Source organism: Brassica rapa, chromosome A08 (genome assembly GCF_000309985.2).
Source record: "Brassica rapa cultivar Chiifu-401-42 chromosome A08, CAAS_Brap_v3.01, whole genome shotgun sequence".
NCBI lineage: Eukaryota > Viridiplantae > Streptophyta > Magnoliopsida > Brassicales > Brassicaceae > Brassica > Brassica rapa.
The window spans coordinates 3,463,049-3,490,645 of NC_024802.2; the positions used below are offsets into that span (position 1 = coordinate 3,463,049).

The 27,597-nt window shown below is 33.7% G+C and overlaps 2 protein-coding genes, 1 long non-coding RNA gene and 1 pseudogene across 11 annotated transcripts in view; 1 reads left to right on the top strand and 3 right to left on the bottom strand.

Moving 5' to 3' along the window:
- The window catches only part of LOC103833034 (receptor-like cytoplasmic kinase 1), a 40,740-nt gene extending 39,685 nt beyond the window's left edge, over positions 1-1,055 (bottom strand). Inside the window, exons 1-3 of one of the 3 annotated variants that reach the window (XM_033276875.1) lie at positions 797-1,055; positions 422-546; positions 96-346 (exon numbers count right to left, since the gene is read on the bottom strand). In XM_033276875.1, the coding sequence (XP_033132766.1) occupies positions 96-346; positions 422-506 (336 nt within the window). In that variant the 5' untranslated portion in view covers positions 507-546; positions 797-1,055. Of the gene's footprint in view, positions 1-95; positions 347-421; positions 547-659; positions 765-796 lie in introns of those variants that run through there. The other 2 variants (XM_009109136.2, XM_018653809.2) reach the window with 2 other exon arrangements.
- Positions 1,056-8,960: 7,905 nt separating this feature from the next.
- On the top strand, positions 8,961-23,682 carry LOC117127234. Of its 7 annotated transcripts, XR_004450116.1 has the most exons (5): positions 14,783-20,034; positions 20,192-22,117; positions 22,204-22,255; positions 22,341-22,394; positions 22,482-23,682. It is a non-coding gene; the product is annotated as an uncharacterized LOC117127234 (long non-coding RNA). The 7 variants fall into 7 exon arrangements; XR_004450115.1 differs by having other exon boundaries at positions 14,782-20,034; positions 20,192-22,255; XR_004450117.1 differs by lacking the exons at positions 22,204-22,255; positions 22,341-22,394; positions 22,482-23,682 and adding an exon at positions 8,961-8,975 and having other exon boundaries at positions 13,091-20,034; positions 20,192-20,488.
- On the bottom strand, positions 11,243-13,096 carry LOC103833032. The gene is made up of 2 exons (XM_033276873.1): positions 12,192-13,096; positions 11,243-12,137 (listed from the first exon to the last, which is right to left on the bottom strand). Exons 1-2 carry the CDS (start codon positions 12,763-12,765, stop codon positions 11,452-11,454), a joined length of 1,260 nt encoding a protein of 419 aa, XP_033132764.1. The 5' UTR covers positions 12,766-13,096; the 3' UTR covers positions 11,243-11,451.
- Positions 23,683-24,990: 1,308 nt separating the features above from the next.
- LOC103833040 lies at positions 24,991-27,464 on the bottom strand (annotated as a pseudogene).
- Between the last annotated feature and the right edge of the window lie 133 nt (positions 27,465-27,597).

Below are 27,597 nucleotides of genomic sequence, written 5' to 3' on the forward strand. Positions count from 1 at the left end.
AGAAAAAGCTTCTACTATTAATAAAAGAAAGGTAAACAGAACATTCTCAAAGGAGCTGTTTGATACAGAACCATTTGCACATAGCATTAATATACCTGGGAAAGAAATTCTTGGTCAGGCTGCTTGCTAGAATCAAGTTTCTTGATGGCAGATGTGATACCGCTTTTAAGAACACCGTGAAACACCCTTCCATAAGAGCCCTCACCCACCAAGGCCTTGGAACCATAGTTATCGGTTACATCACTCAGTTCATCAGCTGGGATGGCTGGTACAGCAATAGGCTCCATCTGAACAACGGGCTGATTCATGGGTGGATCAGATCTTAGATAGTGGCTTCCACTGTCACCTTTAGGACAATTAAAATCCACATTAAAGATGTACAGTAAGAGTAACAGTAATGATATATGGAAACTGGAGATACCTGCAGGGATGTGGCTTGGCATTGGTCGAGTATCATCACCATTACGGAAACCATCATCATTCCCACACCAACCAAAGCAGCTCATGATTACAGCAACTCTTCTATTACACGACCAGTTAACTAAACTGCAACAGTAACCAAAAAAAAAGACTATCAGGATAAGGTTGTGTAGACCTAAGAGTGACCACAAGTCAATTTCAGGAAACATAATTAGAACTGAGAAACGAGGAAGCAATACTTATTTAGGGTTCCGTTTTAATAAATCAAAATCGAGATGAGTTTCGGAACCCTGAATAGAAAGTTTCTTAATTTAGAGTGGTATAAAAATGGAAACTATGTACAAAGGATGAAGAAGAAGAAGAAGCATGAGAGTACCTGTTTGGGTTTAGCGACGAGAAAGAGGAAGTTGGGAAAGTAGAGAGAGAGTTTTGAAATTATATCTCTGCTTAGTGTTTAAGCTTTGATAATGCTTCGACGTCTCTTTTTTAGAGAGAAGATGATCACTTTTTAAACCTCTCTCTCATCTCTCTCATTAGTTAAAGATTTAATCGAATACCCAAATTACCCTTTGACTCTATTAAATTAATTTAAAAAGACCACACCTAAAATCCCCAAAATAACCTTAAAATAGTACTATTGCGGTAGGGATATCCATGTAAAAAAAAGAGTGTTTTGGAATTGGGTTGGAGATGATAAAGTTTTTAGTGTTGAAAACACAATAAAATAGTGTAATCTTGACATTATAAGATCATCTCCGATGGTTTACTCTATTTTTTCTTCTAAAATAAAGTAACTCTATAATAGAGTTAGATACTACTCCAGTGTCACTCTATTTTAGAGTGAAAAATAGAGTGATGAACAAAAAATAAAAAAATTACTCTATATATAGACTAAAAAATAGGTTTACACTATTATAGATTAGAAAATAAAGTATTATTGGAGCATATTTACTCTAAACTCTATTTTAAAAGGGAAAATAGAATGGGGTTGGAGATGCCCTAAGATCATCTACAACACAACACTAAAACACTATTTTAGTGTAATTTTGACACCAAAACCTTTTCCAACCCAACACTAAAAATCACACTATTTTAGTGCAACACTATAATTTCACACAAAATTTGCTATTGACCATACTATAATACTATTCACCACTAAAACATTATTCATTTATTTAATTAATATAATAGACAAATAAATAAATGATAATTAAAAACATAAATACATATAATATTATAAAACAGTTTTAAGTGTGAAGTTTGATGTTGTGATTGGAGAAAAAAAACCTTTAGTGCTAAAACTATATTAAAATAATGTAATTTTGACATTAAAATAGTATTATGGGTTGGAAATGCCCTAATAGGTTATAGTCAACTTGAAAATGGTCATGTGATACCAGCACAAGAAAAAATAATTCATAAGAAAGACAAAATAACTGACTCCACTCAACTAACACAATAGCCAACTTAAAAGAACATTTACGAAGCTCAGAGACATTAGATGAATAACAACATATAGCATATACAGTTTCAGATGACATGTGATTTGGATATCTGATACAAAAGGTTTTCATGTGAAGTCTTCACCACAACACTCATATTCCGTAAACTAAATTACAAAAAAAAAAAAAAAAAAAAAGCTAATCAAGGATAAGGTTTTTTTATAGACCTAAGAGTGACCACAAGTCAATACAAGGAAACAAAATTAGAACTGAGAAACGAGGGATCAATACTTATTTAGGGTTCCGTTTAATATAATCAAAATCGACATGAGTTTCGGAATTCCGTCAAGAGAAAGTTCCTTGATTTAGGGTGGTATCAAAATGGAAACTCTGTACAAATAGAGAGAATTATGGCATAAGAGTACCTGTTTGGCGACTTCAGTTGGACACAGTAGATCTAGTAAAAAAAAAACTCTCTTTCCTCTTTTTCCTCTTTCTGCTCGAAAACCCTAGAAAATCTGATTGGCGCCTCTCAGCCGGTGACGGCCTCCGACGAATCTGTCGCTGTCTCTCCCTTCCTCTTCTCCTTTCACTTCTCTGTCTCACCTCCTTCTCACTCTCTTCGATTTGCCGATATACTTTCTGTTGTGGTCTCCTTCTCTACTCTGGTGTCGCTGCTCGGTGGTTTAGGGTTCTGGAGCGGTGGTGAGGTACGTCTGTGAGAGTGGGGCTTGGTGGTTTCTCCGAGGGTTAACTTTGAGGCATGGCTCAGATCTGGCCAGATCTGGCTTCAATGGAGGACGGATGTGCTATGGTGATGGTGCTCTGGTCACCGTCGTTTCCTCCTGCGTCAGATAGCTTGTGTTGATGATTGGTTCCCTCGTTCTTGGTTGGAGGGCTCTCGTCTTTGAGATCTCAGCTTCAGATTCTTCTCTGTTTCTCACCACCAATGAGAACTTGTTGAATCAGGAGTCGATTTTGGGTCTATGGCGAGCTCCCTGGCGGTGGTGGTGACTCTCTGCTTGTGGTTTCTCCTGGTAGGTTGGTGTGGGGCTCCTTGTGGCTAGAAGGTGTCGTTGTCATGCGTATGAGGAGGGCTGAGTTCTTCTCCTCATCTAAGCCAGAGGTGGCGGTCTGGTGAAGTGGTTAGATTGAGCTTCCATGTTCTGTAATTGGTCAGTCTCTGGTTCTCAGAGGCAATCGCTCGTGCGGGTCAATTTTGTTCTTTGGTTGTTGTAGTCTACCTCCGACTTCATTCCCGGTGACAGCGTGTGTTGCCAGCATCTCTGCAGTAAGGGTATGGTTCTTTGGTCCTGACCCTGTGGTGTTAGCTTCCTTTTATAGTGCATGGTCTGGTGGATGTTGCGGGTTTATCATTGTTTCGTCTCTCCAAATAAAAGCGGTTATTGGGCTCGTTGTTGGGGTGTTGGTTGTTCCGGTGGGAGACTTTGGGTTCTTGGAGTATACTGGTGCTTCTGAACTTCAGGAAGGAGGAGTAGAGGTGGCTGTTTGCGGTGATTGGTGGCTGGTGCTTCGACAGGCTCTGGTTCATCGGTTTTGCCGTCTCGATGTAGCCCCATTGTCGTCTACTGCAAGTTCCAAGTTCTGGATGGTGTCTGTGCTTTCTGCAGGAGGTGGGGATTTATGGTAAGGCCTTTTTTTTGGAGGCGAGTGCCTGGGCAAGCCATATATATCGGCTCGTGACTCATATTATAACTGGTGCCTTACTATGGAGTCCTTGATCTTGTGTGTGGTGCGCTCTCTGCAACCCGTTGAGTTCTTCTCGAGTGTTCTCTCCTTTGCCTCGTATCAGTTCTTAATCGTGTTTTCCTTATTGTATTTTGTTGTTGTGGTAGTAGTTTCTTTTTGATGTTTGTTTTCTGCTACTAGTATCTCTATGTAACTTATGTCACAAACTTGAAAATTGGTAATGCAATCTTAACATTTTTACCAAAAAAAAAAAGTAGAGAAAATTTTGAAATTCAATTTCTGTTTAGATCATCTCTAATCCACCTTTATTTTCATCTCTATATTTTTTTCAAAAATATGGAATCTCTATTATAGAGGTGAATTTACTCCAATATATGCTTCTATAATAGAGACTAGATTTTGATATGTGCGTCCGCGCGCACAGATATTTGCTTTTAATTTTTGTAAACGTTCAAAAATTAAATATATACATTATTATACTAATTAAATTAGAAGATGCTAATTAATTAAATATAACTGAGTTAGTTTTATTATTCTGAAAATTTAAACGATTTTGATTAATTTAATTTTCAATAAACCAATAAATTAATCTGATAATTTAATCTATTTCATAGTTTTTCTTTTATGGATTGCAAAATTGAATTTTTGATTTTGATTTTATTAAGTAGATGAAGGATTGCATATCTTCTAAATTTATTTGGTAACTAAATATTAGGCAATTTCGTAACAATTTTTATGGAAATTGCTATTTAATAGGTCAAAGGCATTGGATGGTAACTATTGAAGAAAGTTTAGGGTTAAAATTTATTTGTACTTCAGTTTTAATAGTTTACATTCTCTATTTTAGAGAAAATATAGAGATATACATTGGAGATGCTCTTACTATTTAAGCTTTGATAAATTGGTCGACGTCTCCTTTTTAGAGGATAATCACTTTTTAAACAACTTTCGTTAGTTGGCAGACTTAATTAAATACCCTTATTACCCTTTAGCTCTATTAAATTTAATATACTAATTTAGGTCCAATATTTTATCTACCGTTAACAAGTCATAGTAGGAACACTTATAAATTAGATAAAATGACATATTTGATTATTTACATTAATAATAAACTAAGAATAAATTTGTAGGACCACTTATAAATTAGGTAAAATGACATATTTAATGAAACAAATCTGTTGAAAAAGAATTTAACAAAATTCTACTAACCTTTTAATTTTTTTTTAAATACATTAATTAATTTTGTAATTAGTAATATACTATTATTATAAATCAATTTTAATTAAAATTTTATTTTAAAACAAGAAAATAAAAATTATAAACTATTTTTTATAAATTTTATAATTCTATTCTGTATTATACTAAAAAAGAAATGCTATATGCATTAAACTTGACAAAATTATATTAAATAGGTAAAGTAACCTTTTAAAAATAGTTTCACTTAAATAAATTACCACTCATCATTAAAATAGATTAATATTTGTAAAATATATAATATAGTATCTAACCTACAAAAATAATTTCTATTTATTTTCACTGTTCTTTAAAATTATTTGAATTTTCAGTTATTTAATTTATGTAAATAATTTGAACGAATTTTTTAAAAAAAATTATTAAAAAGATAAGATCTAATATTTTATATTATTTGGACAAACGATTAATTATAACGTTGTTTGAAAACATGGATTGTAATATAAAGAAAATAGTATTAGTGTTTTAAAGTAGGTTTAATTGTAAAGTAAAAACTAGGATAAGACATGTGCTCTGCGCAAGATGAGTTTATATCTATACAACTATGTTTTTATATAATCATATATACGTTGGACGGAGACCATTTGTAATTGTATTTTTGGACGGAAAACTTTTGAATTTATCATGGGCCAGATCGATATGGACTTAAAGATTTTACATGAATTTCACAATTTTACATAAGATAGAAAATAAATATATTAAAAAGATAACTACAAATTTGGCAATTCTTTAAAGCAATGTTTTAAAAACTGGATCGGACATTGACTCAACATTATAGTTGGATTAATGGTCGGACCGATCCAACCGGTTCATTCGGGTTTTAAATTTTAAACTAATTTTAAATTAAGTAATTATATATATATAATTATAAAAAATTATATAAACTTTATACATTGTTAGAATCTAAAGTTGATATGAAAAAATAAAAACTTCAAAAATAATATAAAATATAATGAAAACTATTTTATTTAGATATATATTAGAAAACAATATGAAAGTTTTATGAAAAAATTTCAAAATTTGTAATTTTTTTATTCTTGTAAACTGAATTTAAGAAAATATGTTTTAATATCGAATCTGATTACTGGGTTTTAGCAAGTTTTACTGGGTTTTGATCGGGTTTACCTGTTTAGTTTTTTTTTTTTTTTGTCATCAACAATACAGACTCATGCTGACTCTGTAAACCAAACCGGGTAATCTGCATCCATGTGAACGACAAAAGACGATTGCTTTCTAGCACTGCGTGCCAGGCTATTCGCCTTTGAATTTTGCGTTCGTGGTACATAGATAAGCTCTGATCGGGTGAAACTCTCTTTCAGGATCTTGATATCATCCAAATAATTTGCAAAAGCTGGCCATTCCTCTGGTTCCGAAACCATCTTCACCAGTTGAGAACAATCTGTTGCAAACGTGACCTGAAATAGACGTAAATTCCTCATACATTCCATTGCCCATAGTAGTGCTTCCATCTCCGCATGAAGAGGCGAGAGACTAGCCCGAACATTCCTCGCCCCCAACAATCCATCAAAACCTTCCAAAGTGCTAAGCCAACCTTGCCCTGAAAAAATAACCCCCTCTTTCCACGAGCCATCTGTGAAACACCATCTTCCTGGGATCGACGGCAATATCATATCTATTATTGGTGGTGGCATCCTCTGGTCATTCACAACTTGTGCATCAGCCCACAATGTCGATTCTGTTTCCGCCAATTTAAGCGTATCCATAGGGTCCATATCCAAATTGCTGAAAACTTTATTATTCCTAGCTTTCCAGATGTACCATAGTATCCATACAAACTGGTGATCCTCCATCTGTGGTAAAACTCTCCAGAATAGATGATCCATGTTTGTGAAGAGGGAACTTGTTGGAAAAATAGTTGGATTTGATGGTATCTTCGAAAGAGCCCAAACTTGGAGAGCTGGAGGACATTCAAAAAACACATGATTTATTGATTCCTCAGGAGCTCCACATCTTGCACAACAAATATCCCCTTGAATCCCCCTTGCTTGTAAATTCTACCGCACTGCTATACACCCTGTCACTAGTTGCCACAGGAAATGTTTTAGCTTTGGCGAGCACCGTATTTTCCAGCAGTAAGCCTTCAATACATCCACTGTGGGACCAATCAGTATTGGTACTCTTTCTCTATCTGGATAAATCCGCTCTACCTGATATCCTGATTTGACCGTATATTTTCCATTTTTTGTAAAGTGCCATCCATCTCTATCAACCCGCTGAGTCCTGCTTAGGGGAATACTTTCTATAAGTTTCGCATCCTGAGGGTCCACCAAAGCCCGAATTTCCTCTGAATTCCAAGTACGCGAGGTAGAGTCAATGAGGGACTCTACTGTAAGGTCCGGGTATAAATTATGTTGATTTTTATTAGCTGGTCTCGGGCGAGTGGTTGGGAGCCAAGGGTCATTCCATACGGATATAGAAGACCCTGATCCCACCCTTTTGATTAGTCCTTTGCTAACCAGAGATCTAGCAGAAATAATGCTCCGCCAGCCGTATGACATAGAATATGAACGAATCGGTTCCAAGGATGAAGCATTCCTAAAATACCGACCTTTGAAAACTCGAGAAAATAAGGTGTCTGGCTTCTCTATTAGACGCTATAACTGTTTACCAAGCATCGCTGTGTTGAAATCAGTGATATCTTTAAACCCCAGACCTCCTTCCTCTTTGTCTACACATACCTTGTCCCATGATTTCCAGTGTATGCCTCTTGTACTTCCCCCTGGACTCCACCAAAATTGTGATACCGCGCTTGTCAGTTTTTTCACCGTTGCTTTAGGCAATCGATAGCAGGACATCGTATGATTTGGTAATGCTGTAATCACTGTCTTAATGATCACTTCCTTTCCACCTTTTGTGAAAAACTTGAAAGTCCACCCATTGACTCTATTATTTAAACGATCTTGTATAAAGCTGAAAACTTGAATCTTTGATCCCCCCAGATTTTCTGGTAGACCAAGGTATGATCCCATTCCTCCAAGATTCTGAATACCCAAAATATCCCTTAATTCCTGTCTGACAGATTCTTCAATCCTATGTCCAAATTGAATGGATGACTTATCAAAATTAATTAGCTGCCCTGAAACTGCCTCATATTCCTTTAAAATCCGAAGAATAGTTTGACACTCTTCCGTTTGAGCTTTACAAAAAAAAAGACTATCATCCGCAAAAAGCAAATGAGAAATCGATGGACAAGCTCTAGCTACCTTCATTCCCAAAATTTGTTGCCCTCTCTCTGCCTTTTTTATATTTGAAATTAAGGCCTCAGTGCAAAGAATAAATAAGTAAGGCGATAAAGGATCTCCTTGACGTAAACCCCTATGTGGAACAATGAGGCCACGTGGTTGACCATTTATAAGAACCCGATATTGAACCGATGAAATACATTCCATCATCAATTTAATCTAATGAAGATCAAAACCCATTTTCTGCAATAAAGCCTTAATAAAATCCCATTCGACTCTATCATATGCTTTGCTCATATCCGTTTTTATTGCCATATACTTTCCTTGACATGCTTTATTGGTCCGCAATCCGTGAAACATTTCCTGGGCGATAAGTATATTATCAGAAATCACTCTTCCTGCCACAAATGCCGATTGAGTCTCAGATATGAGTAAGGGAAGATAGATTTTCAATCGCTGACACAAGACCTTGGAAATGATTTTATATCCGACATTACAGAGACTGATTGGCCGCAGTTCTGTCATCCTTGTAGGTCTCTCCATTTTTGGTATCATACAGATATTAGTAATATTTAATCGTGCATCCATTGCCCTCGAAACCAAAAAATTATTCACCATCTCGACCAAATCATTCTTAATAATATGCCAGGAGTGTTGAAAAAATAGTGCTGTCATGCCGTCCGGTCCAGGCGCCTTTTCTGGGTGCATCATAAACAAAGCCTCCTTAACCTCCTCCTCCGTCGCCATCCTTAACAGACGTTGATTCATCTGAGGAGTGATACCCGGTGTAATCTCTGTTAGGAAACTATCGAATTCCGATGGAGAGGTGGTACTAAATAAATCTTCAAAATAGTCTACTGCCACCTTTTCCACACCATTATCCTCTGTAATCCAATTCCCATTAGCATCATGTAGTCCTACAATTCTATTACGGACCCTCCTTTGCTTAGTTAAAGCATGATAAAATTTTGTGTTAAGATCACCAGAAGAATACCACATGTTCCTACTTTTTTGGTGCCAATAATCTTCTTCATCCTTGTATGCGTCTTGTAATTTCCTAGACACCTCCAAAATATCCTCTTGAGATCTGTTATTATCCGTTTGTACCTCTTCAAGTGCCTGTTGTAGCTCATTTATTTTTCCTTTTCCATAAGGTGGATTATTTTTCCGCCATTTAGCAATTTCATGACGACAATTACTAATTTTTCCTACGATACTCTCTGCTCCCCCTCCTGATCTTCCTTCGCCATGGTCTAGCCAACCCATTGTTATTGATTCCAGGAGACCCGCTTGTCCAATCCACCTCTTATCGAACCGAAATTGTCCTTTACTTCTGGGAACTTTATTTTCTAAATAAGCCACCACTGGCCGATGATCAGAAGCCACCATCCCAAGATACTCTGTAAAGGAACATGGAAATAAAGTATGCCACTCTTCATTTGCTAGAGCACGGTCCAATCGACATATAACCATCACTGCCCCTTTCCCTTTTCTTCTTCTCCCTTGCCAGGACCATTTATTTCCCCTAGCCGGAAATTCTAGTAAACCACTATTCCTTATCATATTATTGAAAGGGATAAAAGAATCCGCACTCCTTATAGACCCTCCATCTTTTTCATGATTTCCAGTAATCTCATTGAGATCACCAATAATAAACCAGGGTTCAGACCTCACCAGTCCATATCTAGTTAACCGTTTCCACACGTGTTCCCGCATTTTTTGAAACGGGTCCCCATATACAAAGGTAAGGTAAACCGTTTTACCCAGTGCCTTCGCTTCCACATCAATCATTCGGTTGCTAGAATATAATACCTTTACCTGATACTCATTATTATAGAAAAGCGCTAATCCCCCACTTCTCCCCACTGGATCTATTGTGACCAGATTATCATATCCAAAGTGACCTTGCCATTTTTGGACAAACTCTGGATTTTGTTTTGTCTCTGCTAAAAATAAAAAATCCGGCTTATGTTTATGCCTTATCTCGCTCAAATAGCTTAAGTCCACTTACTTCCCATTCCTCGGCAATTCCAACTCAATTTGTTCTTTTTGTGCTCCAGAGAGCCGAGTTTATGGGTGTAATGATACCCTATATCCATATTCCAAATATTTTCCTTTATTTGTGATCCAAACCATCCCATAAAATTCCAAAGTGATACCACTAGTATGGTCCAATTTTTATCACTTATCCTCCATAAGAATGTAAAACCGGTTTCATAAGCAAAAGGAGATCTGCAATCTCGTGAACCGCAAGATCCAACCATTATATACCCAAGAAAATCAATTCCATCATCACAGTTAATATCTACAGCAAACCAGTTTAATGCACCAAGATACCAATTTTTTGCACTTGAAATACCAATTCGTTTTGAGGATATTAACGGCCTACTTGCATTGACAAATCAATACAACTCACTAGGCCCAAAAAAGAAACGTCTATACATATTCCGAATTGCGTATACGTTCCATGCAAACCAAACCCATGGTTGACAATATAAAAAAACCAGCCACCTCCTTCTTGAGATCACCAACCGGTTCCACACCTTTCCACGTCTAGAACCATTAATATTCATTGCCTTACTCTGCAAGTAACCACAAATCCATAACCCTCTTAATTTAATCTGAGCCAAAGTTTGCCATCGAAAAAATTCAATCGAGATCAATTGACGCCAAGCCAAGATCAGCCCCTCCATTCCATCTTTCCACCACATAAAATTATAACTATATAAACCATAATGACAAAGATAAGACCATACTTTCATAATAACCACTAGGTACTCAATTCTAATAACCCACCATATCTCCCACCACCACACTTGTTGAATAATAAGGCCTAGCGGCCTTAGTTTGTATCTACTCCATGTCGGTTCTCCCCTTAAGCTCAAACCCTGTAGTGCAAAAGCCAGACGACCTTTGTCTCGATGAATCTCCATGAATTGCCATTGTAATCTCAATCTCCAGACCATAATTATTGCAACTCCATCCCATTCTTCCTTTGGGAGAGATTGCGACCTGAAACAAAAATAGATACAAGTAGGATAGCACTGCAAAAATGTTCGAGCCCGCCACCAACTCCATTGTTCCCGATCCTTTTCCAGTCCAACTTTGAAAAGTATCCTTGTCCTAGTCCTAGGTAACCCGTAGACCAGAACAAAAGCAAACCAAACATATGACTCAACTGTGATAATTATCTCTAATAGACCTGAGTACCAATAACTGAAAACCTCAATATTATTCCAATGATCAAATAAACGTGAAAACACAACCGACAACCAAAGAAAACACCAACAGCCCGAATCTATAAAACCCATAATACCAGATAACAAATAGATGCTCCAAGAGCTTATTTGGAAAACTAAAAGCTTAAAACCATAACTGAAAACCCCGTTACTTCAACCCAATACGAGAGACATTTGATTCATAAATTATGGATTTTTCATTCCAGTCTTCGGGTTTGAAGTGCCCTTAATCTCCTGGTGCTTGCTGTGATCTTCATGACGTGTACCTACCTTTGCCGGAGCTCGTTTTCGCAGAGAGACAAGCGCAGAAGCTATCCTCATCTTCGTACTCCCCGCGGTGCTAGGCTTAAAAAGCCTCTTGCGAGTTCCTTGCTTCTTCGCCACATCTCCTTTAACCGGTGCTTTTTCCACCTCCGTATTTTCATTTTCTAAATCTGCTGGAATAGCTTCTTCATCATCTTGTTCCTTTAGCATTTCCTCAAATTCCCCATCTGAGCAATCTGGTAGATCATCTGCTGCATCCATATCTATCCCATGCTCGAGACAGATAGCTCTACACTCGTCCATGTCCAGTACCTTATCATCCTCCAAAGTTGACGGTTCCACTATCAGGCTTTTGATCATCTGAATCCCTTCCTCCGCATCCATAGGGTCCGAAATTACCTCAGATCCTACAGCTTGAGTCTTGGCCAGCTCTTCTTGAAAATCCTGAGAGGGAAGAGTTTTCTCGGAGTCATCAGCATTTTTTATTTCTCCCTCCTCCTGAACTACTTCTTTTGGAACTCCTGACTGACCTGAGGAGGATCTATTACTTCCTCCCTGACCCTGACCCTGACCCTCAGCCCGGTGTTCCTCTCTTCGGGAAGATCTATGTCGAGAACCATCTCCCTCACCCCTAAAGCTCCTGTGATTAGTAAAAGACCCCTTATTGCCTCTATCAGCCACCTTCACCCATTTTGAGTCAGCCTCTTCCACCATCTTGACTTTACCCTTCCCATAGTAGTCCCTACCGTCTCTTTCCTTGTGTTGTTGATTCTGATTTCCATTTATGACCACTCCCTTATAGCTCCGAGCTCGATCATCGTGTTTCCCACCATCATACCATCCTCCATTTCCTTCTCGACCCTCTCTTTTCTTCTCAGGCGACACCTTCTTAGCAAGAGGGCATTTCTCCTCCTTATGGCACAAGCTAGAACAAAGTGTGCAGTATCCAAAGAGCTTCTCATACCTCAATGATATTGCCGCTTCCTCCCCCTCGTAAAATTCTCCACCCTTGAAGTCCAAAGTTGTTTCAAAGCAAAGCTCCTGAAACGCGTCCACCACCACCTGCACTCTGCAGTGCTCGACATCTACTGCTACTGTTCGTCCAAGTGCATCACCGAGGCTCTCAAAGGTAGGCACCGTCCTGAACTCCATCGGAACACCTATCACCCTGATCCAGAACGTTATCTCCGATGGGAAGAGCTGCGACTTCTTCGGTTGCCACCGTGCTAACGCCATCAAAATGATACGGTTGCAGCTTCAGTACCGTATCTATCTCCTCCTCTGTTTCATTTCCTGCTCTGGTGGATTCATGCAGCATCCAATCAAGGACTTAGAGTAAGTCTTGAGTAGTGCCGAGTTATCAAAGTGAGGCACCGAGATCTTCATTCTTTTCCGAGCCGTTTCTCCTTCCTTCATGTCACCACCATTGCCGAGAATTTGGCTCTGCGTCATAGTAAACAGAAAAGGGAAAACTTTCTCTTTGTTAGAAATAGTCGCTAAAGAAAACGACAATGATATACAACAAAGAGAAGGTTCAATATGGGTTTTATAATAATCCCAGTTTTCCAATTCCTCAATCCCATATCGTCTCCGATTCCAGGATCCCATTTGTGAGAAGGCATCGAATCCCTAGATCATCGCCTATGTCGCCATAGTCGAGAGAAAAAACCAACTTTCCCTTAGTTTGTACACAATATTTTTCATTGGTTTACCTGTTTAGTTTAAATCTGTTTTCAGCATTAATATTATCTTCATACTTAAAATGTTGATTTTAGTTAATTTAATATTTTTGTTTTAAGTTTAATTTTTTTTTCATTTTTATCAAATTAAACAAAACATAATTTTATTTTTTCGTTTACAAGTACATGCACTAATATTTTTGTTATTTAATAATATTTTGGATTCCAAATCTATATTATTTTTATTTTCCTTAAATTATTATTACTATTATTATTAATTTAATATGTTTACTAATTATTTTAAATAGTAAAAAAGAAAGAAAAATGGTATGTTTAAAAACTGAAATATCATCATGTTTTATTAAAGCCGGTATCTAATTATCCCCTATATATTAAAAAAGAAGCATTACAACATTAGAAGCATGACACGTGTCATCATGAAAATGATTTTCGGGAATCCTTAGAAAAGTAAGTTGGTTCATCTAAATATAAACACATCATAAAATCATTTATTAGTATTAAATGTTATTTTTCATTCTTTCCTTAAATAAAAGCTACAGAATTACCTAATGTTATTAAGATATATATATGCAATTAATGATTTCCCATAACAAAGATTTGCTAACAATCTGTATCCACTCAATCATTTTTGTTTAAATTTTTGTTATTAAAATAAATTACATAATTGCATTAACCATATAATAAAAAATTAGATTTTTTCGTATATGTTCTATTTTGAATTTTTAAAAACGAGTATAAATTACTAAACTGTTAAAAGTTTCAAACAAATTTTTGTTATCAATGGTTTAAATTTTTTGTTATAATAAGATATAAATAGTTATAAACCACATGAGTAAGGAGTCTTGTTTAATAAGTGTTTATACTAATATACATATATATATCATGAGATTAAACTACATATCATATAAAATACAAACTATATATTGATATTTACATTCGGGTTTCGATTCGGTTCGGTTAGGGTATTTCGGGTATCGGGTAGTTCGGGTAGGGGATTAGAGGATTCATTTATTACTTGACATATTTTCGGTTCAATTTGGTTCGAATAATTGTGATTTCGGTTCTGTTCGGATAGTAAAATTAGGAACCAGAAAATACCCAAAAAATCGGTTTCTCATTTGGTTTTGGTTCCGGTTCGGGTAGTTCGTATAGTTAGGGTAAAATATTGGTTATTTAGGGTTCAATATTAAAAAAAATTAGGATGATTTAGATAAAAAATTTAGATATTTCAGATTACTTTGGATATTTCAGATAATACTATCCGGATAGTTTTGGGGTCTGATTGGTAATGGCTGTAGCTTTAAAATTTTTGCTGTAGAAAAAAATCTGTAGACTTTTTGCTTTGGCTTTAGATTTTATTGCTGTAGAATTTGTGGAAAGCAGTAAAAAATTGCTTTGGATATTTGGCTCTGTAGAGCACTTGTACAGCTGTAGATTATTTTAAAAGCTGTGGTTTCAAAAAAAAAATTAAAGCTTGATTGCTCTGAATTTAGTGCTGTAGAAATAAATAGGGCTGTAGACAGCACCTACAGCAACTACCAATCACCCCCTTGGATTTCGGATATTTTCGGGTAGTTCAGATACTTTATAATAATTTAATTATTTTCAAATATTTTTTTGGTATTTATAGTAGATTTTTAAATTATAAATATATATTTAGCTATGTTATATGTATATATAATTAATAGTGTTATATATTAGGGTACCGGTTTGGTTCTTGGTTCGCTTTCGGCTTGGTTCGGATATATAAATATAGGAACCGTTCGGATATTTGAGGGTCTCTGTCTGGTTCCAGTTTCAGGTATTTCGGTTCGGTTCCGATTCGGTTCTTCGGTTCCAGTTTTTTTTTGCCCAAGCCTATTTGCATTGAATAAATATTGAGAACTTCACTAATATTTTAATTTTGAAATTTGCATTCAATTAAAAATAATTATAAATTACTAAAACTATTAGACATCTCAAATTAAATTTTTTATTAATGGTTAAAAGTTTTGTTATAAGATAACAATAATCATAAAAACATATGATTAAAAATTTCATTTAATAAACATCTTTACTAAAACTATATTTTATATCTATGTTTATCATTTAAATTTAATTATATAATATAGAATGGATAAAATTGTTTTGTTATTTATTTACCATAAAATGATCGTTAATAAACAAGAGTGATTGTTTGATTTATATGCACAAACCAATTTATTTATATACCTAATATTACCGATATCTTAATAAATCAATATATATTTATTATTTTATTATTTCATAATATGTAGAAAACATAAAATAAATAATAGTATATAAATATAATTTATATATAAAATATTTATCCCACGCAAGGCGTGGATCTTAACCTAGTTTATATAGTATTTGGCTGTTAGGTTAACGTCATTGATAATTACCATAAACTAATAAACTAATACGAAAACTAATTTTTATATTTTTCCTTAACTCTCCCAAAATATATTATCAATTCTTGGCTTGATTCCGAAGTTTTTGCATCTTAAATATAAATTTTTCTATATTTACCTCATACCGAATTGTGTATCAAGTTAATTATATTTGATATTTAAGCATAAGAGTATTAAGTTAATATCATTTAATTGTTTGATCTAATAAAGAAAACATCATTTATACATAATTAAATTACACTTCTTTGCAGTGTGTATACTGCTTTGCGAAGATTAATATGTTATACCGACCAAAACTTTCTTTGAATGTTGTTTGGTTCAATTAAAAGATAACTTCCACATAAAACCAACATCAACAATACAAAACTGGACATCTTCTTCTGTTTTCCAACACTAAATATACAGAACATTAATCCCAGATATGATTATATAGGATTATGAAAGACTTAAAAACTCACAGATTATATCACCATTTATATATGATTATGTAGGATTATCAAATACTTCATACTAGGATGAGACCCACGCTTTAAGTGGGGGTGAGATATTCATAAAAATCATATATTAAAGTAGGGTTGTTTAATCCGGATTTTGGTCTTGTCTAGACTCAATTTTTTTGATATTTTAGTTTATAAAAATTAGATACCATACTAAAATCATATATGTTTTAGTTTGGTTCAGTTTATATATTGCCGGTTTTTGGTTTATTAAATTTTGGTCTTGTCTCAATTTGGTTTTCCGATATTTTTGTTTACAAAAATTAGATACCATATTAAAATCATATTTATCTTAGTTTAGTTTAGTTTATATACTGTCATATTTTGGTTTATTCAATTTTATACCAAACAAACTTAAACTTTTATAACATTTTGTAAATTTAATTCTGTATGATTAAGAATCAAATTTATTAAATACTACTCTAATTTTTAAATAGAACATTTTTTCTATTATATTTAACTATTAAAAATAATTGTTAAATAAATAAGTTATTATAGATTTATAATATGAAAATAAAAAATATTAACAATATACTAAATTTATGATAAATATATGTCAAAGAAAGCCTTTACTTAAGAATAACCAATAATACATATTAACGTCTCAAATATCAAGATCATATAAATAAAATAAACTACATGTATATAATTATATTATGTAATTTACATAAAACTATACTACTATATTTTACTTAATCAGTTTATTCGGTTTATATGGTTTGATCGGTTTATATACTGAACTATATCTATATACCACAATTTTTAGAAATAACATCTATCCGGTTTGTACATTGTTCGGTTTTAGTTAGTCTGGTTTTTACCTAATTGAACACCCTTAGTTCAAATTACTAAATCGTAGATAGTTTGCAAACATGTTTTTTGTACTAATCGTACGTAATATAATCAAAATTATATGTATTTTATAATTAAATCTAAAAATAATTTACAAAAATAGATCTCATTTTTCAAAGTACAAAATCAAACGGGTTTTTTTGGCTGTTTGCTAGTTGGAAAGATGATAGTATCATTAGTGATACTTAACGTTTAAATATGATTAGCTTATAGGTTAACTTCGTCTCTAATTACCATTAACGAATACGATTTTCAGTTACTATAATTTTTCTTATCTCCCCAAAATATATTTTCAATTCTTGCCTTGAAAAAGTTTTTGCCTTTTAAATTTAAATTTTACATATTTCTCTTCTCTTCTACCTCATGGCAATTATATTGGATATTTATACATAAAAGTATTAAGTTAATAGTGTTAAAATCTATATATAATAAGGAAACTATAATTTATACGTAAATGTCGATATTTGTGGTAAAATATGCACGCTCTTGGTAGGTTGCTTTCCTAAACAATGATTAAAAGTATTTTAATAAAACTCTCATTTATACGTAAATGTCGATATGCCCAACGAATATGATCTCGAACTTAGTTTAAATATACTTCTTATTATATAGTTTTATGTTTGAATTAATATAAGTTTCCCTAGCGAATTGATTTTGGATTTACATATTATTAAATCGCTTGTTATGCTGCAACGTAAAGTCAATTGACATTCCAATTAAGTGACAACTAAACAAAAAAAAATTTAAATAAAAATTTAAAGTTCTAACTTTTTAAATGTTCATTAATTAATATATAGAGGATGACTTGAAGTTATATGGGCTCATGGATTTGAATAGCTTCAAATTGAAAATCTGATTTATTGATGTCATCATTATTACCTAGCTCTGGTAATGTAAACGTGAGTATATGAGTATTTCACGTACATAAACCCCTCTTAAGACGTCAAACCGAGAATCAATAAAAAAGATTTATGTAATCAATATGTAGATATATCCACACAAATTGCGACTTGTAATTAAAGACATAGTGAATATATGCACATGTAAGTAGCCTTATTTGAGCAAGAGCGTTAATTATAATAGATGCGTTTGTGAAAACTTCCTTTTGTGGCCTAACGTGCTTTAGCCTAAGTAAAAATTAAATATATCCCTAGCGAAATCACCACCTATATTTTGGACCAACTTTTTTTTTCAATTGAATATGAAGCTGCCACGTCGTACTAATTGCTATGCTAATTAATTGACACCTAAGCCAAAATTTTTTTTAATTAATACAAACTTCAGGTTATAACTTTTCAAATGTTTCTCTATTAATATATAGGGGATTTATATCATTTTTTATATATGATCCCACAATGAAAAGCGTGATTACATATGTTAGGCTACCGAGATTATATGTTGAAACTTTAGTATACTATTTTTTATTTGTATTGGACGACGTATGAATATACTTAAACACGTTTTTTTGTGTTTCATCATGAATGAAAGACATTTATGTTTTTCCTTTTATGCTTGAGTTTGGTTTACCAATTTGCTTATCGTATATCATCATATGCCTAAATACACGCTTGTTATAATATAAGGTTTTCTAACAATTGAATTTTGGACTTACAAATTATTCAATTGATTCTTATGTTGACACGTAAGCCAAATTGACATTCTAATTAAATGACACATCATCATATCTCTTTTTTAATTAGTATAAAATATAGGTTACACTTTTTAAAGGATCCTCAATTAATATATAGGAGATGTATATTTAACTTAAAAATCTATAAAATAAAGGTAAGGTCCAAAAGTAGGATTCTATTTTAACAAGGAGATCTATATAAATTTAAGACAACTTTTGACAAAGAATCATATAAATAAAGCATTTCGACCCTTTTTCCCACAACAAAATTGACAGATATAAAATAATGAATATTAGAAAATATATATAACTTAATAATATATAGTTTTCAAAACAGATTAAAATTTAGACCAATACAATAAAAATTCATGAATCAATTAAGATAAACAAGAAATATAAATAGTTTTTTTTATAAGAAAATTAAATAATTTAATCTATCTATTCTATTAAATTAGGAACATGATCAGTTGATATTATTATGGAAGTATTATTTATAAAAATATATTCTACGGGTTTTAGTTTAACGGGTTTTAAATAGGTTATTCGATTAAAAATATTTGTTAAATGTTTAGTGAAGACCTTATTAACCCATTTACATATATATATTTAACAAAATATATTAAAATTTATCTGTCAAATATTTTTCAAAACTTTTGTTCGGTTTTTTGTGCGTGTTGGATTTGATATTGGTTTTCGGATATCACTTAAGAACCATTCGAGTATATATGTCAAATCTAATAGATTATGAAACTTTGATTTTTGGGTCGATTCCGAGTCAGATTTTTTGGATACGAATATTTTTCTTGACTAATTATGTTAGGTAACTACTAAGAAAATATAATATGTTGCAAATTTTAGAAATAAAGTTTAAAAATAATTTTTGAAATAGATATGACATATAATTATGCAATTTGACATATTTAATATAGTTACCAAATATTATATTAAATTAAATTAATACTAAAAAAATATGATTACAAAAATAACACAAATACAAAAATTAAATTTCTCAAAAAAAAATAAACAAAAATATACCCGCCCTTTAAAAGGGCGGGTCAGAATCTAGTTCTAATTAAATGACACATCATCATATCTCTTTTTTAATTAGTATAAAATATAGGTTACACTTTTTAAAGGATCCTCAATTAATATATAGGAGATGTATATTTAACTTAAAAATCTATAAAATAAAGGTAAGATCCAAAAGTAGGATTCTATTTTAACAAGAAGATCTATATAAATTTAAGACAACTTTTGACAAAGAATCATATAAATAAAGCATTTCGACCCTTTTTCCCACAACAAAATTGACAGATATAAAATAATGAATATTAGAAAAACATTTGTTATGTTTTTTCTTGTAGTGGTATTAGCAACGTCTTCGTTGTCCAACTCCAACGTTTTAGCCTCACCGGGTATATAGCAAATTGTTCATTGTTCATCTATCTTTTGTTCATTTTTAATAATAATTTTTGACTGTTTCAGTTTTGAAAATTTAATATTAGTGAAATTGATGTTATGTATATGTATGCATATATATTTATTATTTTTAATTTGTTTGTATTTGTGCAGTGATCAATCAAGTGGGTGGATATACTCATTGCATTGCAAGATATTGTACAAAAGATTGGTTCGACATTGACTGCGATGATGAGTGTAAAAGAAGAACATACAGCACAGGGGCATGTCTTGGTCCTTTTCCAAAACTTCAATGTTGTTGCAAAAAGTGAAAAAAAAAACTTTAGAAAGTGGTCATCTTTTATACAACTGGTGATTTAAGGGTTGGTTTATATTTTTCTATAGTATAAAAAGATATTTTATTATCTTGTTTTATCTTCAATAAAATAATCTAATTATATTATTATTTTTTGTGTGTGTTTATCATCGTTTTTAGTTTTTTTTTACTTGATTCGAAAGATCCTCATTATCACATAAAAATTAAACAAAAGAGTAAACAAATTCAAAAAAATATAAGAAAAAAGCAATTCCATGATGATAGTATTTACATTTTTGATATATACCAAAATTAAAATCTAAAAACAATATGGATTTGTTGATCTAAATTTGTTAGAACATATATTATAACTCTTTTTACAAGGATAAAATAGATTTTCTAACTTATCTTATATGTTTTATAAAGTTCCAATTTGTGTTGTAACGTCTTCTCTATGATCTATCCAAATATATAATACATATGTGTCTGTTCTAATCAAATGTCTTTGTTATATATATATATATATATATATATATATATATATATTGTAGGCTTTTGTGTTCATTGTAGAAAAAATTAGAAAACGTTGATTTGTGTTCTATCTTGTTCATATATTGTAGATAAAACAGCGCGTTCTTACCTGTATGCTATGCTCTAACCATAATAGAATTTAAATTCTAACATTTTTCATGTGTTCTATCTTATTTATAATATGTATTCTTACCTTTTTCTATGTTTTATCGTTTTTAGATTATGTATTTTATATTTTCCTATATTCTATGTTTTTAAATTTTAGAAAATCTAGGAAATAATTCTAAATAATTTTATTCAAATTTATCGTGTTTTATGTTGAATTGCATTGAATCACGTTGAATTCAACTTTTTTTATTCATCAATTTCGTTCCTTTGTTCTTCTTGTGTTCAAAATTACCTTGAATGGTCGGAAATAGAAGAGACTTCGACAGATGAGCATGCAATAGTTGGCTGGAATGTCGAGACAAAGTTCACCAATTCTCCGTAATGGAATGCCAATTAAGGGTTATTTTTAACACAATGCCGAAAGTGAAAAAAACTAAATATTTCTAATTATTTTACTAACAAACTAAATAAATAAACTATATAAATATTTAGCTTTTATTTTTGATTGGCCAATATAATTTATAAATTAGATTAGATATTTAATTTGTATTAGATTATAAATTAGAGGGTTAATTTCGTATTTATAAAATCAAAGGTATATTAAGACAAAAATTAATGATATCAAAAATATAAAAGTACAAACCAATCCTCAATATGGCCTTCCTATTAGCCAAATTTCCCATGTGTAAGTAAGTAACTCTCATTATTATTATTATTATTATTATTATTATTTATTAACATGGGGTATCCCATGTCTATAAAGAGGTCTATACTAATCTCCAAAGGAAAGTACAGCTCATGGATAGACCTTCTCTCCGGACATTCAAATGGGCCCTAAAGCATGTGCCCATATTCGTGTTAGATGACTAAGATAATTGTGATTTAGTTTCGTGCAGCCGGTGGGTTAAAACTGAAACGTATTAGCGTCCCAATCCCGCCTCCTTACCACCCGACCACAGTCACCCGCCTCATTATTACTGTTCTCGTACCAAAATATATTTTCTAGGAGAATGACAAACAAGAAAAGGAAAAAAAAACAATGAATTAAGATATACACTGCGCTTCCGTTCGTTCACGTCGGGGATTGCAGAGCCTTGGGATTATGGAGGATTATATTTTGTCGGGGAGTTTCCAAATTGGGATGGGTAACAGTTTTGCCTTTGATTTCCAAAATGTGATAGATAATACTATTTTTCTCACATTAACTACTGGATTATTGTTTCAAATTCAGGTGGGCTGAGTGGAATGGGATGTACAGGGATGATGTTAGAAAATTTATGAAGGTATACAACGTTAGAATCTGGTATACACCAATGATGTTAGAAGAAGCCTTATTGCAGAAACACTCTTATGTTCCACATTATTTAGGGTATGAAAGGAAGCTTTGCTACTCGGGTTGCAGGATCTTCTGATCTTTACCAGGTAAGTAAGATACATTCAAGTTATTAATTTTTGTTCCAAGTACGTTTCATAACATCATCACATTTACTCGCTTCTCTTATTATATAGGTTAACCAGCAGAATCCTCCTTACCACGGTGTAAATTTCATAATTGCGCATGATGGATTCACATTGAGAGATCATACAATTCTAAGGTACTTTTGATTTCTCGTTGCAGCCTGGATGAGTGTCCATTCCTTACATATCTCTTCTGTAATCTGGAACTGTGGTTCGGAAGGTACAGTTTATAACGTTATCAAAACATTGAAAGTTTCTTGTTTTAGTATTCAAGTTTATACTCTGTTTCTTGTCAGGGGAAACTGGCAGATGAAGAATTTTCATTTAGCTTTGATGATTTCTCAGGTAAAATCATTGCCAACATACATGAATGATATTGTTGTTAACAATCTTATATGAGACCGACCTTGATCAATGATGCTAATGGGAGACGCATATGGACATTACCCGATATGGTAATAACAATAGCTAATACTGCTCTCAACAACTTCCAGTGGAAAGAGGCAAGTCTTATATCTTATAAGTTAATATGGATGGATTCTCCCCTGTGTAAGGCTGTAACGGTTGTATCGTGGCTTGTTTGTTATTTTAAAATTCAGCTTGAAGCAAAGAATAGCAGAACCATTTTAGGTTCTTTTCAGAGTTGATCAAGTTCCGACATACACCCCATGCATGTGTACTCAAGCACGAAAATTTCCTCAGCAAAGTAACTAATCGTTATCCTCTCGTTTAATCTTTGCGCCTACTCTTATTTGTTTTTTGTGTGGCATGAAGATAGATAATGTTGGATCAAATAAATAGCCCAATGGTTTTTATTTAAAATGTGAATATAAAATGACTTGGGCTAAATGTTATTAAGCCCTAAAATCAAGTCATCTTGTGTATCAGAAATGTTCCACATCGGGGAAGAAGAGGAAAGAAGAGTGTGGAAGCACCGTAGCCTACTGGTTAAGGTTTAAAGGCTTCTACACTCAGGTCTAGGGTTTGAATCCCAGACTATGCAATTTATTGCAGATTACAGGAAATCCAGGAGAGAGTGCTTTATTAAACAATTATGCAGACTACAGGAGAAAGACTTACAAGGGAACTTCAACATGGTGCAAGTAAATCTGGCCAGGCGTGGATCTTCATAGGATGGCTCAAGTGATGCAGTTAGGCGTAGGTCTTCATAAGGCAGGTAGTATTGTCGGTTGTCGAATCGTCTATGTAATCTTTCTCATATCATAATTGTAAGATCATAATAAATCATCGTTAAAAAAGAGAAAAGAAGAGTTGTTTATATATGTGTTAATGACATGAATGTCCCGCCTGGCCGGCTCGGGTCGGGTCGGGTCTTGGTGGAAAGCCTCTGGTTCAATAAGATTTTTTTTGGACCAACTTAAGCTCAACGTTTTGTCATTTAATTCGGGAAAAAAAAAGCATGCAATTTTATTTAAAACGACAAGCAGTTTGTTTAGAAAATAAAAACGTCATGCATTTTATCCTCTCAAAATTTTTAAACGAGATAAGAGAGAGTCTTAGGGAATAAGTTTCGCAACTCAACTTCCCTCGATCTCCGCGAGATTCTCACCCACGTGCAGCAGCTGTTTCGGGAAGTGGGTTGTCTATGTCTTTTTAAATATCGCCTCTTCTCTTCATTCATTTCTAACTTTTTTCCGTATCAAAACCACAGCAAAAATCCCTTCGCGTAAGTCATAATCCCGAGAGTGTTTCGTGGAGTTTATAGTTCAATAGGGCGATCACGAGTGAGGCCTGATTCGTCTGCCACGGTTGTATCCTGGAACTCTATATTCGTACAGTCCCGTCTCACTAACATAGCAAATATTTTGAGTTAAGGAAAGATATCATATCTGGACTCCATGTCTGTTTGCGAATACGATTTCTTATCGTCCTCGTATTCCTTTTTTATATTCGTCTATTTTCCTTAACTTTGCTTTTATTATATCGTTTATGTCAGTCCGGTTTACCGGCTTCTACAGATAATTGGGACAATCCTGAGAGCAAGTTCCTAGCTTTTACGTAAGACAAAGATGTTTCATTCTCTGTATTATCGCTTCTAACTATTAATAACTATGATTGTTAATGGCAGGCTCCATCATTGTGTAAGCGGCCAAGACGTGTATGCGGCTTTCAACGCCCATGACTACTTTGTCACCGTCAGGAAAACAATGGTTCCGTGTGGTAAGTGTTTTCTTCTTTTTTCATCATCTTTGGTTCTCTGACTTTTCATGACCAGACTCAATTGTCATGTGTTTGCACCAGGCTGACACAAACCTGGAGTCACCAGATGATTTTGTAAAGGAATGTGTGGCTGAGACATACAATGTGGCTCCATTCTCTTCGATCCCTCTCAAGTCCATGTAAAGGAAAGTACATCCTTGGTCTGATCCATAAGTATTTGATTAATATGTAAAATTCTAAAATAGACATCTTCTATCAAAAGATGCAAAAATATATAATTTATTTCGAGGGATTTTTTAAGTTTTCATTCACCCCGAACTCTTATGTATCTTTTTTTCTTCGATTCATCTCTAATAAAGTCTTGCATCATAGTTGAACATGGGAACCAAACATAAATGTCGATTACATGTAAATTCTAATCAAAAGAAACAATATATGTTAAACTAAACATGTGACAGGGCTGTGATGATGCAAACTTCAAGTCTAAGGAAACTATTCAAGAATAAAACATAGCAAATTTAACAAAACATATAACAAAGTTTTAAACAAGATAAAAAATAACAAGCTCTCAAGGTTTTGTCTTACATAAACACCAAAGGAGTTTCAAACCTAACCGGAACAAAAAACCAGTCACTGTTTAGTTGCAAGCTGCCAAATCTTGACCATCCCATCATCACTGGCCGAGGCAAGTAACCGGTTCTCCTCCTGTTTCAGAAAACAACGGCATGCTCAAAATCATAGATACTATGCAATATCATTATCTGGTAAAATACTTAGCCATAAACAAATGTCTCTATCATGTCCTCAAACAATGTCTCTGATCAAATAACAAATCTTTGATATTATGTTTTGACTTCTAAGCTACATTTAAATGATGCCTTTGAACATTAGATCATCATTGCAACCATATATTGACGTATGAGGTTGTATGCATTTGTGTCAATTACTTCATTTGAAACATGGAACTTACACCGGGTGACCATTGGACAGAGTTTACATCCATGTCATGTGCGTTTTCCTTCTTCAGTAACAGAATATATGAAGGTCTATCAGCCTGGTTACACATACAAACAACGTTTGATGTATATATATGGAAAGAAGTTGCCAAAGCCCACACTGAGATAAAAAAAAAGGATTTCGGTTTTTGAAGTAAATTTTTAGGTGAAGTTTTTTTTACAGTCATTGTTGCTGTCCACAAACAATCGTATAGCATCATCGCCTGCTCCACTCGCAATAATGTTGTCCCTGTCATTAGGTGTTAATAATACATTCATGCCTTCCTGGTAAACCATATTTTAAGGAAACCAAGAGAGGTGTTAATACCTTGACCAGTGAGCTGAATATATGGTACGATCATGATAACCAGAGAGTGTACAAAGATGATTCCTGCAAATTCCAAGCAGATTAGCACAAGTTGGACGGAGATATAACTGGAGAATTTAAAGAACCCTATATTATGTCAAGCTCTGAACTGTAAGGAAAAAAGGAATCCATGTAAGCCATTATAGTCTCACCAATATGCATATGCTTCACCAGAGTGCATCATGGCAATATCTGTCTCCCATATCTTCAAGGTTAGATCGTCACTGCAAGTACCACATTCAAGCGAAACTCGATATTGTCAGAACAGTCAAACAGTATGGCAGACGAAGGGAGAAGATTTACCAACCTACAAGTGACCGTCTTGTCCCCTGCAGCATTAAACGAAATGGCCCAAACAGTAGATGAGTGACCGCTGTGTGAAGAATAAACACACATATTATAAATCTGTCTATTAAGAATAAAACTGGAAGGCATATAAAGAAGAGGGTGTACTTGTTGGATTAATCTAAGGTTTTGACACATTGATAATCACCATCATCATCTTCATACCACCACACCTGTGAGTAGCACGCAACTAACGTTAATAAATTTTGTTTTTGTAACAAGTTTCAAGTTTTACATCCCTCCCTATTAGCCCAACCCAATCAGCATAACTTGATGGTGTTATCAAAACTGCAAGAAAATAAAACATTCATAGTGGGATGCCACTGAACCATCTTCACATCTTGTGTAGGTCCATTTAACACGGCAGCACAATCATATTCATTCGCTCCTCCTAACACTTCCCAAATCCACACGGACTTGTCTCTACTACATGTTGCAAGGTATGAACCAGCTACATTCCATGATACAATCTTGACTTTGTTTTCATGTCCCTGCATACAATTCCATATATATGTATATACGACTGTAGTTGCCAATGCAATTACAAATCAAGGATTGGGGTTGGGGAGTAAGTAAGTACCTCCAAATTGGAAATACACTCAAACTCATCTCCAAAATTCTGCCAAATGGCAGTGGTACCATCAAAACTTGCAGTGGCCAATAACTTTCCAGAGGGAGACCAAGCACACGACCTTACAGTTCTAGTGTGGGTTTCTTCCAAAACTGTCTGAGCAATCACAATATAACCAATAAAGCTTTGGCCTTTTTTTGGGGGGCTAAACTCAAAACTCATGATCAATTTAAAAGGTCAAGAACCAATAAACTCATGAAGCAATATTAAGGAACCTTGCAAGACCAAGAGTGAGAGAGAGAGTTGTGTTCCCAGATGCGTACAGTGTTATTGCCACTGCAAGAAGCAAGAATGGGTAGAGTACTGACGGGGTTCCAGAAAACGTTCCAAACCCTATCAGTGTGGCCTTCAAGTTTGGGAAGCTCCACTAACTCCAACTTCTCCATCAAATCCATCTGCCCGAAAAACCTACATCCTAGGGGCAAACCCATTTTAAGGCATTAACAGAAAAGTACAAACCCCAAACTTAAATTACACTAGGGGCGGAGCCCCGCGCAAGCGCGGGGATGTTAAAAATAGATGTTGTTGTATGTGAAAATGTTATAGGAGGTGGAGTCTAAGTGTTTGGTTAGTATGCTTGTAGTGATTATCAGAAGAGGTGTATAAGAAGAAGGGTAGAGATGTGTAAATTCATAGTTATGCACACGT